The 18804-nt window shown below is 38.9% G+C and overlaps 2 protein-coding genes across 3 annotated transcripts; both read right to left on the minus strand.

The window, feature by feature from the left end:
• Positions 1-480: 480 nt before the first annotated feature.
• Positions 481-2340, minus strand: LOC126632336 (60S ribosomal protein L30-like). The gene is made up of 4 exons (XM_050302711.1): positions 2103-2340; positions 1881-1982; positions 819-887; positions 481-716 (listed from the first exon to the last, which is right to left on the minus strand). The coding sequence occupies exons 1-4, from the start codon at positions 2227-2229 to the stop codon at positions 676-678; spliced, it is 339 nt and encodes a 112-aa protein (XP_050158668.1). The 5' UTR covers positions 2230-2340; the 3' UTR covers positions 481-675.
• LOC126632334 (60S ribosomal protein L30-like) lies at positions 481-18030 on the minus strand. Of its 2 annotated transcripts, XR_007626712.1 has the most exons (5): positions 17824-18030; positions 17600-17701; positions 16426-16494; positions 16137-16323; positions 481-527 (listed from the first exon to the last, which is right to left on the minus strand). XR_007626712.1 is itself a non-coding variant. In XM_050302709.1 (4 exons), exons 1-4 carry the CDS (start codon positions 17948-17950, stop codon positions 16283-16285), a joined length of 339 nt encoding a protein of 112 aa, XP_050158666.1. In that variant the 5' UTR covers positions 17951-18030; the 3' UTR covers positions 16090-16282. The 2 variants fall into 2 exon arrangements, 1 of the variants encoding a protein (XP_050158666.1); XM_050302709.1 differs by lacking the exon at positions 481-527 and having other exon boundaries at positions 16090-16323.
• Positions 18031-18804: the final 774 nt, after the last annotated feature.

Consider the following 18804-nt stretch of genomic DNA (forward strand, 5'->3'; position numbering starts at 1 on the left):
GGGCTCCAATGAGTCTAGGCTGATTGGATGCGTTGGAAAGATTTTCTTTGCAACTTAGCGCTAGGTCTTCTTCTAGCCTAGGCTAGAAGCCGTGCAAAAACGCATAGCAATCAACATGACGCGCTCGCAGGGATAGCAACAACGCCTTTGACAAGGATGCACTACTCGTTGCGACAGTCAATCCAGGCCTTCTCGACATAAAGTGTTTCTGAAACTTAAATGTTCAACGGCATAGATATTCACAACCAACATAGCGTAGATCACAAAGCGGCTCCTGTCGTGTTCGTGATGAACTTTAACATGAGTTCGGTCTCCGTGGATCAAAAACTCGGAGGAGGAGCCCTAACATCAAAAATCTCTCAGGAGGAATTCCTCCCAACTTTGAAGATTATGTAAACAACATGGGTAAGTCAACCACAACACAACACAAAAACAGAAGGAAAAAGCCCGGGATGAGTTCTCTAATATAACAAAAATAACTTCAACGAAACTCAAAATGCCATGCATTAAGTTGCTACGAAGATCACCTTACACATATAGTAAATCTAAGTATCCGAAAACTTAGCAACAAGACAACATTGTCAAACAAAATCGAGAATTTCATTAAGAGAAAAGAAACGTTAAGTCTCAAAACAAAATACTACGTTCAATATAGAGCCATTATCCTACTCTCCTTCACTGACCACCAGGCAGTGTCTTGATAATATCCGAATCACCTGAAGATTATAGTAGCAAGTGACAAAGTTAGCCAAATCAGTTTTTCACATCAATTAGGTCGCAAACAAATTGCTTAAAACGATAAGAAAACTATGGAGTACCTGCATCAATGATGCTAAGGCAAGACACCCGGAAATACTTTCCACATGCTGTACCGAGCTCAACGTTGTCTGAAAACATAACAAATGGTCAGCCAGATGAAAAGATAATAGTGAACAAAATAATTTATTTTTTGACATTTTATCAAAAAACACAAGGATTAGAATCACGTAGCATATATAAATCCTCATTATGTCGTACTGGAAGAAAGGAAAATCCTAAATAATAGCTAAGTAAAAGGCATTATCCTTCTTCCATAAGCAGTGGACAGTAGTAAAAAGTGTTTCACGCATGTGAGAATGTCGAACATTATTGAGAGGAATGCGACCTGAAAGAAACTCGACTAGGCTAAGCAACAAAGTACTAATACAACAAACCAATATTTTAGAGAACAAAGACTAAATCACACGAAAACAGAACAAGAGGTGAAAGACAGAACTGATGAAAGCGCACAGAAAAGTATATTGCCATGTGAAAATCCACCAGCCAGACAGTTAAGAAATAAGACTGAGGCAATCATGCATCATGGATTAATCAACACAGTCAGACAAGTTCTAACATCTAACAGCCAATACAAATCCCATAAATTTAAACCCTCTAAGCACCGGCCATCACAGTTTCAATGAAATCGTGTGACACCAGAACCATCTTGAAAGTAGACAAGTGAGAATAAGAATCATATCTACACCGCCCATATTCAATATCTATCGTCAAGTCAACAATGGCTGAGATTGTTGTTCATTCTTCAACCAGTGTATTTCCACCACTAATCAAACACGCTTCTTTACAATCATTTTATTTGTCAAACTTCTTTACATCCATTTACGCTTTTTCGACATTATATAGTCGAGGAACTGTCATATAATTCAGATGAACACTACCCTACCCATATCAGATTTACACAACTATTTTCCTTTTATCTATTGATCTTACTATTTCAAAATAAACAATCATGCAACATCCATATCAAACATAAAAAAGCAACCCATACATAGATTATGCAAAAAAATACGATAAATCTGGTATAAAAAAAAACCCAAATATAATGGCAATAAATCACATACTTCCATTGTAGTGGTGAACCCCAACCTTGGCGAGCATAGCATAGTACTCGATCTCAGATTTCCGCAGAGGCGGGCAATTGTTGGAAATGATAATCAGCTTCCCTGCAATTTACCCAAATCACAAAACATGAAATTAAACCCCAAAAAATCACAAATCGAATGCAGAAAGTTAGAAAATAATTAGAAAGATTGGAGATTAGAAAGGATCAGAAATGGTCGTGCCTTTGGAGTTGCGGAGGGAATCGATGACGGTCTTGTAGCCGAGAGTGTATTTGCCACTCTTCATGACCAGCGCGAGCCTGGTATTGATGCTCTCGTGGGTCTTCTTCGTCTTCTTCGGAGCCACCATTTTCGACGATTGAAGGTTCTTCTCGGAGACTCTCTCTCTGCTCTGCGGCCGAAGGTGAACGGGTTTGAAGAAGTGGGAAGGGATGGCTGCTAGGGTTTTAGTATTTGATGCTAAGAGATGGGCTTGCACGTGAGTTGGCGAGGTCTATTAGGCCATCTCCAACAAGGGCTGGCCAGAGGGCTCGTTGAGCCCTCTAGTCCTCCAAGATTTCCCAAGATATTAATATTTTAATGAACAGTACAGGGTCATATTTACCTCCATCTCCAACCGAGAGCCAGAGGGCCAAAGGGCTCGTTTTAGCCCTGTCACAAAAAACCGTCTCCAACCGAAGGCCAAAGGGCCATAGGACCAAACATAATTTATTATTTAAATTTAAAAACTACAACAACTTAAATTTAAAAACAACAACTTATTTTTTTTCCAATTATTTTTTAATGCTGTCGGTTAAAACCGACAGCAATAGGAAATCATTAAAAAAAAAAATAGCCAGCCCGGGGCTGGCTGGCTGGCCGAAAGCAGCCAGCCCTCCAGCCCTCCAGCCCTCTCCGATCCCGTGGGGCCCTCCCAGATTCCAGAGCCCTCTGGCCTAGCCCTCGGTTGGAGACGGTTTTAGGGCTATTTTCGGCCATCTGGCCCTCTGGACCCTTCGGTTGGAGATGGCCTTAGGGTTTCGGTTTTTTTCTAATTATATTTGGCACCCCTATTTATTAGCATACGTAACAATTTCGTCCTTGTTTCTGAGCAAGGTGCATAACTGCACATTTGTCATTTGAATAACAAAAAAGAAAATTTCTTTGGAAGAAAATGTTAACCTAACCGGAGATCAAAACGACATACGTGACATCAATCATGTGCACATATAAGTAAAATGAGCTAGTTAAGATAAATAAATATCAAACTTGTCAATTATGTGAGCGTAACCTTAGACTTTCTATATTAAATTAGGGAAATTTTATTTGAACCATGCAACCTTTTTCTACACCCAGCTGAAATTTTAAATGAGAAGTGTCTTTTTTACCCTATTGCATTATTACCATAAAGTACAAAATGAATTTAACAATAAAACAAAATTGTATCAACGAACCCAAAACCCAATAATCAAACTCTTACCATGATACAACCAAAAAACAAGCAAGATCCATGGTGAAAATCGCAGTAAATGAAAGGAAAGCAGAAGATAATATTTACCTTGCTGGGTACATAGAATCATAGGATAATAGCTGGTAATGACGCTTATGCATAAATCCTTTCTCTTATCCTATAGAATCATAGGATAATAGCTGGTAATGACGCTTATGCATAAATCCTTTCTCTTATCCCATGAGTAGGGACTGTCTTCTGTCTGATTTTCGTGAAAATTGAAGGTCATCACTGTCAATAAAACACTCATTTTTTGGTTCTTCATGTGCAAATCTCAACCTACCATTTGTACAAAAACCCATCTATATCTCACAATCCCAGAATGAAAATATAACCAACGATTCAAAGATAGTTTTGGAGGATACAGAGATTGGGGAAAAATAAAACATGACCACAACAAAATTATTCACATTAACACGAAGTGAAACACTCCAGGATATGTGCAGTAAAATATAAAACATTAGCAAGTTTGCTAAAAAATAGTACCTTTGACGGTCCCGCAGCATGAAGAATGTTACAAGCTTGACCACCATTTTTTCAGATTCAATTATGTTACAGAATAAGTATCACCTATTACTTATGAAAGAGACTAAATGAGAAAAAAGCAGTTACACCCAAGAAACATCAGATGTTTAACTACAGGGAGCATGATCAATATTTGTTGCTGCATCATGCTCCACGAAAAAGAAAGGAGCAGATGAGATTTCTTTTGCTTACTTCATTCTTGTAAGCTCAGGGGAGCAGATTCTAAGAGATGACGAAGCTCCAATATTAAATGAAGAGGAGAAAGCGGGAGGAGAGAAGGAGAGAGGGAGAGAGGGAGACTTCGCCGTCACCGCAATCAGAAAACTCGGAAAAAAACCCAAATTCAATAAGTTAATATCATGGGTGTAAAGATAAATTTACATATTGAATTGAGTTTGTGAGGGTAGTTTAGGTAATAAATTTGGGTTTAAAAAGATATCGATAGTTTAATTAAAAATAATATGGGTGTAGTAAGTAAGTTGGGTGTAGAGATAGATTACATGGGTTTAAATAAAATTTCTCATTAAAATATTACTATATCATAATAAAGGTGTGCATCAAATTGACGAAACCAACCAATCCAAATTGTTGGTTTGCTTTGAATTTCATACTTTTGCTACAAACCAAAATCACATTGAACCAATCATATCTCTTCTACTTAATTAAATATTAAAAATTGATGACAATTGGATCGGCTTAAATATACTTACCATTCAATTTCTTAAGTTTTATACATACAAAATAAATAAATTTAAAGCTACTTAACAAATATATATACCATTGAACTTGATGGGATACAAATTCTACGATACTAATTTCAACGATCCAACCGTCAAACTTGTTTGTAAATGCTTTGAGATCGCATACGTCAAAAATCGCAAAAAACAAACATTCAGAGATCAAGTAACGGGATAAAACTTTTCGACGGTTATCAACGAAAAATCACGATTTAACGGTTATTTTAACTTCGATTTTGATGATTTTTTACAGCTACACTTCTTGACCCTATACGAATATAATGAAAGAACTCGATCTTCAATTTAAAATATTTACACTACTTAATGAAAGTATGAATAAACTCTTAAGTGTTAGGGAATTTATTGTTTTGATGAGATGCCCATTTTACGAAACTAGTTTCAACGATCCAACTGTCAAACATGTTTGTATATACTTCGAGATCGCTTACGCCAAAAATTGGAAAAAACAAACATTCAGAGATCAAGTAATGGGACAAAACTTTTCGACGGTTGTCAACGAAAAATCACGATTTAACGGTTATTTTAACTCTGATTTTGATGATTTTTTACAACTACACTCATTGACCCTATATGAATACAATGAATGAATTCGATCTTCAATTTAAAATATTTACATTAGTGGATACAACAAAATCTTATGTTATACTTAATGAAAGTATCAATAAATTTTAAGTGTTAGTGAATCTATCGTTTTGATGGGATAAGCATTCTACGAAACTAATTTCAACGATCCAACCGCCAAACCTGTTTGTACATGCTTCGAGATTGCATTAGCAAAAAATCACAAAAAACAAACATTCAAAGATCAAGTAAAGGGACAAAACTTTTCGACGGTTATCAACGAAAAATCACGATTTAACAGTTATTTTAACTCCGATTTTGATGATTTTTTACAGCTACACTCTCTGACCCTATACGAATACAATGAATGAACTCGATCTTCAATTTAAAATATTTACACTAGTGGATATACTTAATGAAAGTATGAATAAACTCTTAAGTGTTAGTGAATCTATTGTTTTGATGGGATACGTATTCTACGAAACTAGTTTCAACGATCCAACTGTCGAACATGTTTGTATACACTTCAAGATCCCATACGCCAAAAATTGTAAAAAACAAACGTTCAGGGATCAAGTAACGGGACAAAAGTTTTCGACGATTATAAACGAAAAATCACGATTTAAGGGTTATTTTAACTTCGATTTTGATGATTTTTTGCAGCTACTCCTTGACCCTATATGAATACAATGAATGAATTCAATCTTCAATTTAAAATATTTACATACCACAAAATCTTATGTTATACTTGATGATAGTATAAATAAACTCCAAGTGTTAGTCAATCTATCTTTTTGATGGGATTCATATTCTAAGAAACTAATTTCAACGATCTAACCGTCAAACTTGTTTGCATATGCTTCAAGATCGCATACACCAAAAATCGAAAAGATCAAACATTCAGAGATCAAGTAACGGGACAAAACTTTTCGACGGTTACCAACGAAAAATCATGATTTAACGGTTATTTGAACTTCGATTTTGATGATTTTTTACAGCTACACTCCTTGACCCTATACGAATACAATGAATGAACTCGATCTTCGATTTAAAATATTTACACTAGTGGATACCACAAAATCTTATGTTATACTTAATGAAAGTATGAATAAACTCTCAAGTGTTAGTGAATCTATTGTTTTGATGAGATACGCATTCTATGAAACTATTTTCAACGATTCAACCGTCAAACATGTTTGTATATACTTCTAGATCGCATACGCCAAAAATTACAAAAAACAAACATTCAGATATGAAGTAATTGGACAAAACTTTTCGACGGTTATCAACGAAAAATCACGATTTAACGGTTATTTTAACTCCGATTTTGATTATTTTTTTACAATTACACTCCTTGACCCTATATGAATATAAGGAATGAATTCGATCTTTAATTTAAAATATTTACACTAGTGGATACCACAAAATCTTATGTTATACTTAATGAAAGTATAAATAAACTCCAAGTGTTAATTAATCTATCGTTTTGATGGGATACGTATTTTACAAAACTAATTTCAATGATCCAACAGTCAAACTTGTTTGTATATGCTTCAAGATTGCATACACCAAAAATTGCAAAAAACTAACATTCAGAGATTAAGTAACGGGACAAAACTTTTCGACGGAAATCAACGAAAAATCACTATTTAACGGTTATTTTAACTCTGATTTTGATAATTTTTTACAGCTACACTCCTTGACCCTATTCTAATACAATGAATGAACTCGATCTTCAATTTAAAATATTTACACTAGTGGATACCATAAAATCTTATGTTATACTTAATAATAGTATGAATAAACTCTTTAAGTGTTAGTGAATTAATTGTTTTGATGGGATACACGTTCTACAAAACTAGTTTCAACGATCTAACCATCAAACATGTTTGTATATACTTTGAGATCGCATACACAAAAAATTGGAAAAAACAAATATTCAGAGATCAAGTAACGGGACAAAACTTTTCGACGATTATCAATGAAAATTCATGATTTAAGGGTTATTTTAACTCTGATTTTGATAATTTTTTTACAGCTACACTCCTTGACCCTATATGAATACAATGAATGAACTTGATCTTCAATTTAAAATATTTACGCTAGTGGATACCACAAAATCTTATGTTATACTTAATGAAAGTATGAATAAACTCTTAACTGTTAGTGAATTTGTCGTTTTGATGGGATATGCATTCTACGAAACTAATTTCAACAATCCAACCGTCGAATTTGTTTGTATATACTTCGAGATCGCATACGCTAAAAATCACAGAAAACAAACTTTTAGAGATCAAGTAACGGGACAAAAAATTTCGACGGTTACCAACGAAAAATCACAATTTAACGGTTATTTTAACTCCGATTTTGATGATTTTTTACAACTACACTCCTTGACCCTATATGAATACAATGAATAAACTTGATCTTCAATTTAAAATATTTACACTAGTGGATACCACAAAATCTTATGTTTTACTTAATGAAAGTATAAATAAACTCCAAGTGCTAGTGAACCTATCGTTTTGATGGGATACGTATTCTACGAAACTAATTTCAACGATCCAATCATCAAACTTGTTTGTATATGCTTCCAGATCGCATACGCCAAAAATCACAAAAAACAAACATTCAGTGATCAAGTAACGGGACAAAACTTTTCGATGGTTATCAACGAAAAATCAAGATTTAATGGTTATTTTAACTCTGATTTTGATGATTTTTTACATCTACACTCCTTGACCCTATATGAATACAATGAATGAATTCGATGTTTATTTTAAAATATTTACACATACCCCAAAATGTTCAACGATCTGATCATGCATATAGATGTTCACAACCAACATAGCGTGTAGATCACAAACCGCCTCCTGTCGTGTTCGTGATGAACTTAAACATGAGTTTGGTCTCCGTGGATCAAAAACTCCTCGGAGGAGCCCAAACATCAAAAATCTCTCAGGAGTTAGGAGGAATTCCTCCCAACTTTGAAGATTATGTAAACAACATGGGTAAGTCAACCACAACACAAAACACAAAAACAGAAGGAAAAAGCCCGGGATGAGTTCTCTACAACAACAACAACAACAACAAAGCCTTTTCCCACTAAGTGGGGTCGGCTATATGAATCCTAGAACGCCATTGCGCTCGGTTTTGTGTCATGTCCTCCGTTAGATCCAAGTACTCAAGTCTTTTCTTAGGGTCTCTTCCAAAGTTTTCCTAGGTCTTCCTCTACCCCTTCGGCCCTGAACCTCTGTCCCATAGTCACATTTTCGAACCGGAGCGTCAGTAGGCCTTCTTTGCACATGTCCAAACCACCGGAACTGATTTTCTCTCATATTTCCTTCAATTTTGGCTACTCCTACTTTACCTCGGATATCCTCATTCCCAATCTTATCCTTTATCGTGTGCCCATACATCCCACGAAGCATCCTCATCTCCGCTACACCCATTTTGTGTATGTGTTGATACTTCACCGCCCAACATTCTGTGCCATACAACATCGCTGACCTTATTACCGTCCTATAAAATTTTCCCTTGAGCTTCAGTGGCATACAACGGTCACACAACACGCCGGATGCACTCTTACACTTCATCCATCCAGCTTGTATTCTATGGTTGAGATCTCCATCTAATTCTCCGTTCTCTTACAAGATAGATCCTAGGTAGCGAAAACGGTCACTTTTTGTGATCTTCGCTAGATTGCTCCGGTCATTAGTGTGGATAAGTATATAAATGGATAGAGATAGGAAAGCAAACACAAGATGTACGTGGTTCACCCAGATTGGCTACGTCCACGAAATAGAGGAGTTCTCATTAATTGTGAAGGGTTTACACAAGTACATAGGTTCAAGCTCTCCTTTAGTGAGTACAAGTGAATGATTTAGTACAAATGACATTAGGAAATATTGTGGGAGAATGATCTCATAACCACGAAACTTCTAAGTACTGGAGTGTGGTATCGTCTTGACTTGCCTTATCTGTCTCATAGGTAGATGTGGCATCTTCTCTGGAAGTACTCTTCCTCCATCCAGGGGTGGTATCTGTAACTGGTGGAGATGCACAAGGTAATGTATCAATTTCACTTGAAGTTTACTTGTAGTTTCAGGCTTGGTCAAGCGCGATACAAACCATGTAGTAGGAGTCCCCGAGTCGCCGGGCTAGGGGATCTGCTGAAAGAGGTGACAGACAAGGTAAGCAATCAGAGCTCCGGCTGATTGTTCACATTCTCCCTATCTTGCAGGCAGCATGAAGGATAAAGAGAAGAAAAATGAGAAAAGATGATATGGGATACTTTTGCTTTTGAAGAAGTAACTTTCCACAGGCTTATTCTTGAACCGGGCTGGAGGGTTTTCTGGTTTCCTCCAGAGTATAAGGCCGACTGAAGAATTTGAGGGTCAAAACAAGTCCATCAAATCTAGAGTACGTTCGACCCTGCTGATATGTGATACTTTTGCTTTTGACAGAGTAGTGGATGTATCGGCACGTGTGCTGTTACGCTTGTCTCCACATGCTTCCTTGTATCATTCTCACTTGCCCTATCTGTTCCTCAGGCAGATGCGGTATCTTCCCTGGAAGCATAAGATGTTGAAGATGAGTACTCGAGAGCAATGCCAGGTAAGTAATCAGGTAAGGGGTTCCAGGCAGTCAGTTCCTGGCTGGAAGCTTGATTACAAGTGCTGACTGATTGCTCTCTTTCTCCTTGTCTTGCAGGTAAGAACAAGGCCAAAGGAAAAGACAGGGAAAAAGCATGATATGGGATACTCTTGCTTTTAACCCTGATGATATGAGATATTCTTGCTCTAGTATAGCTTGTTTACAGAGGTATTATCGGGGGGAAAGAAAGCTAAATATTTCGAAAGGCTTCGTTGGGAATGCCCTCTCAGATAAGAGAAAGGGTTGAGCATTTTTGCAGGTCTGCCTGTCCGTTAAGGATGGAGGTCGACATATATAGGAGTCTCCCTAACATCAAGTAATAATGCTATTCCTTTACCCTGCTTGGTCATAGCACGGTAGTGGGAGCTGCCAGCTTCACATGTTTTAACTCTGTCAGAGCACTTTGAAAAAGTGGTCTATGGTATCTGGAAAGTTGATGTTGCGTGTGAAGATTACAGACAAGCTTTATCCAAGGAGATCCAGCTCTTGAAGTTGGGAAAGTGGTGCCTCTTCGGTTTTCGAACAAGCAATCCTGTTGGGGATCTGGCTCTCGAGATTCGGAGAACGATGCCTCTTCGATTTTTGAGAAAGCAATCCTGCTGGGGGTCTGGCTCTCGAGATTCGGAGAGCGGTGTCTCTTCGATTTTTTAGAAAGTAATCATGTTGGGAGTCTGGCTCTCGAGATTCGGAGGGCGGTGCCTCTTCGATTTTGGAGCAAGCAATCTTGTTGGGAGTGTTTTCTTGAATGTGAGTAAAGGTTGGGCATGTTTGCTAGTCTACCTTGCCACGAAGCACAGAGGTTGACACACAGGGACTTTCCAATTATCCAGCAGTGGTACTGTTCTTTTACCCTCTTCGATTTTTGAGAAAGTAATCATGTTGGGAGTCTGGCTCTCGAGATTCGGAGGGCGGTGCCTCTTCGATTTTGGAGCAAGCAATCTTGTTGGGAGTGTTTTCTCGAATGTGAGTAAAGGTTGGGCATGTTTGCTAGTTTACCTTGCCACGAAGCACAAAGGTTGACACACAAGGACTTTCCAATTATCCAGCAGTGGTACTGTTCCTTTACCCTCTCTTCGATTTTTGAGAAAGTAATCATGTTGGGAGTCTGGCTCTCGAGATTCAGAGGGCAGTGCCTCTTCGATTTTGGAGCAAGCAATCCTGTTGGGAGTGTTTTCTCGAATGTGAGTAAAGGTTGGGCATGTTTGCTAGTCTACCTTGCCACGAAGCACAGAGGTCGACACACCGGGACTTTCCAATTATCTAGCAGTGGTACTGTTCCTTTACCCTTGTGGGTAATAATATGGTAGCTAGACCTTCAAAATTTATGTGTCTAAACTTTGTTACAGTTGTTTCTTTGCAATTCTTTTACCCTTCTTGGTCAGAGCGATGTAGCGGGAGCTGCAAGCTTCACGTGTCTCAACTTTGTCAGAGAACTTTGGCAAAGTTATCTGTGGTACCCATGAGTTACTGTTGCGTGTAGGAAGTAGGTGATTGAACAGTACGATTCATGTGCTTTCTACTTCGCCAGAAATCTTCGACAGAATGCCCATAATTTCCGCAAAGCTGAGTGTGCGTGTGACAGGTGCTGACAAGGCTGGAAAAGTAGGTGCCTCTTCGATTTCTGAGATCGACCCTCGTGGTCTCTTAGCAGCCCAGCTTTTGAGAAAGCAAGCCTCTTCGATTTCTGAGATCGGCCTTCGTGGTCTTTGAGCAGCCCAGCTTTTGAGAAAGCAAACGCCTCTTCGATTTCTGAGATCGACCCTCGTGGTCTCTGAGTAGCCCAGCTTTTGAGAAAGCAAACGCCTCTTCGATTTCTGAGCAGGCGCCTCTTCGATTTCTGAAGCTTCGTCAAGTGCAGATTTTTATAGGGGCTGACATTAAGTTCCAAAGCACACTTGAATATCCACCAGTAGAAGCTCCATTCTTGCACTTCTAAGATCTTGATTTGTCCGACCTCTTCTCTCTTCAACACCTTTGAAAATGTCTGGCCCCTCCGACCGTCGTTTTGACTTGAACTTTGTTGAAGAGGCAGCCCCGCCTTCTCCAGACAACATATGGCGCCCATCCTTCGTCTCCCCTACTGGTCCTCTTACCGTTGGGGATTCCGTGATGAAGAATGATATGACCGCTGCGGTAGTGGCCAGGAACCTTCTCACTCCCAAAGATAACAAACTACTTTCCAAACGGTCTGATGAGTTGGCTGTTAAGGATTCTCTGGCTCTCAGTGTTCAGTGTGCAGGTTCTGTGTCTAATATGGCCCAACGCCTATTTGCTCGAACCCGCCAAGTTGAATCATTGGCGGCTGAAGTGATGAGTCTCAAACAGGAGATTAGAGGGCTCAAGCATGAGAATAAACAGTTGCACCGGCTCGCACATGACTATGCTACAAACATGAAGATGAAGCTTGACCAGATGAAGGAATCTGATGGTCAGGTTTTACTTGATCATCAGAGATTTGTGGGTTTGTTCCAAAGGCATTTATTGCCTTCGTCTTCTGGGGCTGTACCGCGTAATGAAGCTCCAAATGATCAACCTCTGATGCCTCTTCCTTCTAGGGTTTTGTCCAGTACTGAGGCTCCGAATGATCCCCCTCCGGTGCCTTCTCTTTCTGGGGCTCTACCGACTGCTGAGACTTCTCCTAAGCAACCTTTGTGAAGGCTCCCTCTTGTTTGTTTATTTTGACTCAAGTATATGTACATATTTGCAACTTATCGGGGATATCAATAAATAAGCTTTCCTTTATTTCAACGTATTGTGTTAAATACACCAAAGCCTTCTTCGCTAAGTTCTTTGAATTTTCTTTTGTTGAAGCTTGTATGTTGAAGCTTTGTGAGTGGAGCATGTAGGTTGAGGTAGTGTTCCCTTAATTTCCCGAGTGAGGAAAACTTCTCGATTGGAGACTTGGAAAATCCAAGTCACTGAGTGGGATCGGCTATATGAATCTTAGAACGCCATTGTGTTATGTCCTGTGTCATGTCCTCCGTTAGATCCAAGTACTCTAAGTCTTTTCTTAGGGTCTCTTCCAAAGTTTTCCTAGGTCTTCCTCTACCCCTTCGGCCCTGAACCTCTGTCATATAATCGCATCTTCTAATCGGAGCGTCAGTAGACCTTCTTTGCACATGTCCAAACCACCATAACCGATTTTCTCTCATCTTTCCTTCAATTTCGGCTACTCCTACTTTACCCCGGATATCCTCATTCCTAATCTTATCCTTTCTCGTGTGCCCACACATCCAACGAAGCATCCTCATCTCCGCTACACCCATTTTGTGTACGTGTTGATGCTTCACCGCCCAACATTCTGTGCCATACAGCATCGCCGGCCTTATTGCCGTCCTATAAAATTTTCCCTTGAGCTTCAGTGGCATACGACGGTCACACAACACGCCGGATGCACTCTTCCACTTCATCCATCCAGCTTGTATTCTATGGTTGAGATCTCCATCTAATTCTCCGTTCTTTTGCAAGATAGATCCTAGGTAACGAAAACGGTCGCTCTTTGGTATTTCTTGATCTCCGATCCTCACCCCTAACTCGTTTTGGCCTCCATTTGCACTGAACTTGCACTCCATATATTCTGTCTTTGATCGGCTTAGGCGAAGACCTTTAGATTCAAACACTTCTCTCCAAAGGTTAAGCTTTGCATTTACCCCTTCATGAGTTTCATCTATCAACACTATATCATCTGCGAAAAGCATACACCAAGGAATATCATCTTGAATATGTCCTGTTAACTCATCCATTACCAACGCAAAAAGGTAAGGACTTAAGGATGAGCCTTGATGTAATCCTACAGTTATGGGAAAGCTTTCGGTTTGTCCTTCATGAGTTCTTACAGCAGTCTTTGCTCCTTCATACATATCCTGTATAGCTTGGATATATGCTACTCGTACTCATTTCTTCTCTAAAATCCTCCAAAGAATGTCTCTTGGGACCCTATCATACGCTTTTTCCAAATCTATAAAGACCATGTGTAAATCCTTTTTCCCATCTTTATATCTTTCCATCAATCTTCGTAAGAGATAGATTGCCTCCATGGTTGAGCGCCCTGGCATGAACCCGAATTGGTTGTCCGAAACCCGTGTCTCTTGCCTCAATCTATGCTCAATGACTCTCTCCCAAAGCTTCATTGTATGACTCATTAGCTTAATACCCCTATAGTTCATGCAATTTTGTACATCGCCCTTATTCTTGTAGATAGGCACCAAAGTGCTCATTCGCCACTCATTTGGCATCTTCTTCGTTTTCAAAATCCTATTGAAAAGGTCAATGAGCCATGTTATACCTGTCTCTCCCAAAACTTTCCACACTTCGATTGGTATATCGTCTGGGCCTACTGCTTTTCTATGCTTCATCTTCTTCAAAGCTACAACCACTTCTTCCTTCCGGATTCTACGATAAAAAGAATAGTTTCTACACTCTTCTGAGTTACTCAACTCCCCTAAAGAAGCACTCCTTTCATGTCCTTCATTAAAAAGATTATGAAAATAACCTTTCCATCTGTCTTTAACCGCGTTCTCTGTAGCAAGAACCTTTCCATCCTCATCCTTGATGCACCTCACTTGGTTTAGGTCCCTTGTCTTCTTTTCCCTTGCTCTAGCTAGTTTATAGATATCCAACTCTCCTTCTTTGGTATCTAGTCGCTTATACATATCGTCATAAGCCGCTAACTTAGCTTCTCTCACAGCTTTCTTCGCCTCTTGCTTCGCTTTTCTATACCTTTCACCATTTACATCGGTCCTATCCTTGTATAAGGCTTTACAACATTCCTTCTTAGCCTTCACTTTTGTTTGTACCTCCTCATTCCACCACCAAGATTCCTTTTGGTGTGGGGCAAAGCCCTTGGACTCTCCTAATACCTCTTTTGCTACTTTTCGGATACAACTAGCCATGGAATCCCACATTTGGTTAGCTTCCCCCTCTCTATCCCACACACACTGGGTGATTACTTTCTCTTTGAAAATGGCTTGTTTTTCTTCTTTTAGATTCCACCATCTAGTCCTTGGGCACTTCCAAGTCTTGTTCTTTTTTCTCACTCTTTTGATATGTACATCCATCACCAACAAGCGATGTTGATTAGCCACGCTCTCTCCTGGTATAACTTTGCAATCCTTACAAGTTATACGATCCCCTTTCCTCATTAGAAGAAAATCTATTTGTGTTTTTTACGACCCACTCTTGTAGGCGATCACATGTTCTTCTCTCTTCTTAAAGAAGGTGTTGGCTAAGAAGAGATCATATGCCATTACAAAATCCAAGATAGCTTCCCTATCCTCGTTTCTCTCCCCAAAACCATGGCCACCATGAAAACCTCCATAGTTGCCTGTTTCCCTGCCCACGTGTCCATTTAAATCTCCTCCTATAAATAACTTCTCCGTCTGAGCAATTCCTTGCACCAAGTCTCTAAGGTCTTCCCAAAATTTCTCCTTCGAACTCGTATCCAACCTTACTTGAGGTGCGTACGCACTAATCACATTGATAAGTTCTTGTCCTATTACAATCTTGATTGCCATGATTCTATCTCTTACCCTCTTGACATCTACAACATCTTATGTCAAGGTCTTGTCCACGATGATGTCAACACCGTTTCTCGTTCTATTTGTGCCCGAATACCATAGTTTAAACCTTGAGTTTTCTAGATCCTTTGCCTTACGACCAACCTACTTAGTTTCTTGTAGGCACATAATATTTATCCTTCTCCTCACCATAACTTCTACTACTTCCATAGATTTTCCCGTCAAGGTTCCTATATTCCACGTTCCTAAACGCATTTTGCTCTCTTGAACTCTACCCTTCTATCCTAGCTTCTTCACCCTTCCCCGTCTAATAGGATCAAAGTACTTCTTTTGTGTGTCCCGTGTAAAGTTGATAGGAGCATATGCTCCCAAACAACTTTGAGTGGAGTCGTTCGAAAAGAAGTTTCTATAGCCCCCTTGCTCATTTAACACTGCATCAGGGTGCCGATGGAGATACAGCGACCCTTGCTCACTTATCACTGTGCTCGGGCCACACAGCGCGCCACTTACGGGTGACGCCCTAGCTTTAGCGCGATTTCGTTCTGGATTCATTTTCATAAGGATTTGACGTGATCATGGAGTGCCGGCTGTCGACTACCTGACGCCCTCCCCCTCCCCCTTTATCCGGGCTTGGGACCGGCAATGTAAGATAAACTTACACGGCTGAGTTCCCGGGATGAGTTCTCTAATATAACAAAAATAACTTCAACGAATCACAAAAAGCCCTGCATTAAGTCGCTACGAAGATCACCTTACACATAGTAAATCTAAGTATCCGAAAACTTAGCAACAAGACAACATTGTCAAACAAAATCGAGAATTTCATTCAGAGAAAAGAAACGTTAAGTCTCAAAACAAAATACTACGTTCAATATAGAGACATTATCCTACTCTCCTTCACTGACCACCAGGCAGCGTCTTGATAATATCCGAATCACCTGAAGATTATAGTAGCAAGTGACAAAGTTAGCCAAATCAGTTTTTCACATCAATTAGGTCGCAAACAAATTGCTTAAAACGATAAGAAAACTATGGAGTACCTGCATCAATGATGCTAAGGCAAGACACCCGGAAATACTTTCCACATGCTGTACCGAGCTCAACGTTGTCTGAAAACATAACAAATGGTCAGCCAAATGAAAAGATAATAGTGAACAAAATAATTTCCTTTTTGACATTTTATCAAAGAAAACAAGAATTAGAATCACGTAGCATATATAAATCCTCATTATGTTATACATGGGGGAAGAAAGGAAAATTCTAAATAATAGCTAAGTAAAAGGCATTATCCTTCTTCCATAAGCACTGGACAGTAGTAAAAAGTGTTTCACGCATGTGAGAATGTTGAACATTATTGAAAGGAATGTGACCTGAAAGAAACTCAACTAGGCTAAGCAACAAAGTACTAATACAACAAACCAATATTTTAGAGAATAAAGACTAAATCACACGAAAACAGAACAAGAGGTGAAAGACAGAAATGATGAATGCGCACAGAGAAGTATATTGCCATGTGAAAATCCACCAGCCAGACAGTTAAGAAATAAGACCAAGGCAATCATGCATCATGGATTAATCAACACAGTCAGACAAGTTCTAACATCTAACAGCCAATACAAATGGCATAATTTTATACCCTCTAAGCACCAGCCGTCACAGTTTCAATGAAATCGTGCGACACCAGATCCATCTTGAAAGTAGCCAAGTGAGAATATCATCAAGTACAAATCCCATAAATTTAAACCCTCTAAGCACCAGCCGTCACAGTTTCAATGAAATCGTGTGACACCAGAACCACCTTGAAAGTAGACAAGTGAGAATAAGAATCATATCTACACCGCCCATATTCAATATCTATCGTCAAGTCAACAATGGCTGAGATTGTTGTTCATTCTTCAACCAGTGTATTTCCACCACTAATCAAACACGCTTCTTTACAATCGTTTTATTTGTCACACTTGTTTACATCCATTTACGCTTTTTCGACATTATATAGTCGAGGAACTGTCATATAATTCAGATGAACACTACCCTACCCATATCAGATTTACACAACTATTTTCCTTTTATCTATTGATCTTACTATTTCAAAATAAACAATCATGCAACATCCATACCATACCTAAAAAAGCAACCCATCCATAGATTATGCAAAAAAATACGATAAATCTGGTACAAAAAAAAACCCAAATATAATGGCAATAAATCACTTACTTCCATTGTAGTGGTGAACCCCAACCTTAGCGAGCATAGCGTAGTACTCGATCTCAGATTTCCGCAGAGGCGGGCAATTGTTGGAAATGATAATCAGCTTCCCTGCAATTTACCCAAATCACAAAACATGAAATTAAACCCAAAAAAAAAACACAAATCGAATGCAGAAAGTTAGAAAATAATTAGAAAGATTGGAGATTAGAAAGGATCAGAAATGGTCGTGCCTTTGGAGTTGCGGAGGGAATCGATGACGGTCTTGTAGCCGAGAGTGTATTTGCCACTCTTCATGACCAGCGCGAGCCTGGTGTTGATGCTCTCGTGGGTCTTCTTCGTCTTCTTCGGGGCCACCATTTTCGACGATTGAAGGTTCTTCTCGGAGGCTCTCTCTGCTCTGCGGCCGAAGGTGAGTTTGAAGAAGTGGGAAGGGATGGCTGCTAGGGTTTTAGTATTTGATGCTATTGAGAGATGGGCTTGCACGTGCGAGTCACGTGAGTAGGCTAGGTAAATTAGGGTTTCGGTTTTTTTCTAATTATATTTTGCACCCCTATTTATTAGCATACGTAACAATTTCGTCCTTTTTTCTGGACAAGGTGCATGACTGCACATTTGTCATTTGAATAGCAAAAAAGAAAATTTCTTTCGAAGAAAATGTTAACCTAACCGGAGATCAAAACGACATGTGCAGTCAACCATTAGTTTGGCAATAAAAAAAAAAAAAACCCTGAGAAAGTATGAGAACGTGGCTTGAAATAATCATGCATTAATGTGTTCTTAGGCCAATCTTTCGAAGATCTTTCGCAAAAAAAAGAAAAATCTTTCGAAGACCATGTTAAAATCTTTTACTTCGCCTCAAAATTACTCTATAAAAATATTTAGTTCTTTCCAATAGCTTTAAACTATTTCATAGATAATCTCAATAACATTAAAATATCAATTGAAGTTAAAAAGTGATGATTATTTATACCACTTGAATTTGGTATTTGTAATCCTAGTGTGCAAAGGTTCTGCAATCTGCATATTGTAGATATAGTAAACCTTCATATAATCAGCATGATACGCCACTGTATTAATCATAAGAATTGTATTTATTCCTCTCCTGCAGCATGAATCACGTTCTATACTTGTGTTTAATTTGTGCAATATTTGATTTTTTTTTTATTCAGCACGGTACCTGTTTACAAGGGCTGGCACAAAATGTAAATCGA

This window comes from Malus sylvestris, chromosome 8 (assembly GCF_916048215.2).
Source record: "Malus sylvestris chromosome 8, drMalSylv7.2, whole genome shotgun sequence".
NCBI classification, from domain to species: Eukaryota; Viridiplantae; Streptophyta; class Magnoliopsida; order Rosales; family Rosaceae; genus Malus; species Malus sylvestris.

Bases quoted from the DNA above. Each gene is read 5' to 3' on its own strand.
- LOC126632336 (XM_050302711.1), bottom strand. From the start codon at position 2,229: ATGGTGGCTCCGAAGAAGACGAAGAAGACCCACGAGAGCATCAATACC. The intron at 1,983-2,102 runs GCACGACCATTT...GGTAAATTGCAG, and splicing joins TTCCCTCCGCAACTCCAAAG to GGAAGCTGATTATCATTTCC. The intron at 888-1,880 runs GTATGTGATTTA...TTATGTTTTCAG, and splicing joins GGTTCACCACTACAATGGAA to ACAACGTTGAGCTCGGTACA.
- LOC126632334 (XM_050302709.1), bottom strand. From the start codon at position 17,950: ATGGTGGCCCCGAAGAAGACGAAGAAGACCCACGAGAGCATCAACACC. The intron at 16,495-17,599 runs GTAAGTGATTTA...TTATGTTTTCAG, and splicing joins GGTTCACCACTACAATGGAA to ACAACGTTGAGCTCGGTACA. The intron at 16,324-16,425 runs GTACTCCATAGT...TATAATCTTCAG, and splicing joins CCTTAGCATCATTGATGCAG to GTGATTCGGATATTATCAAG.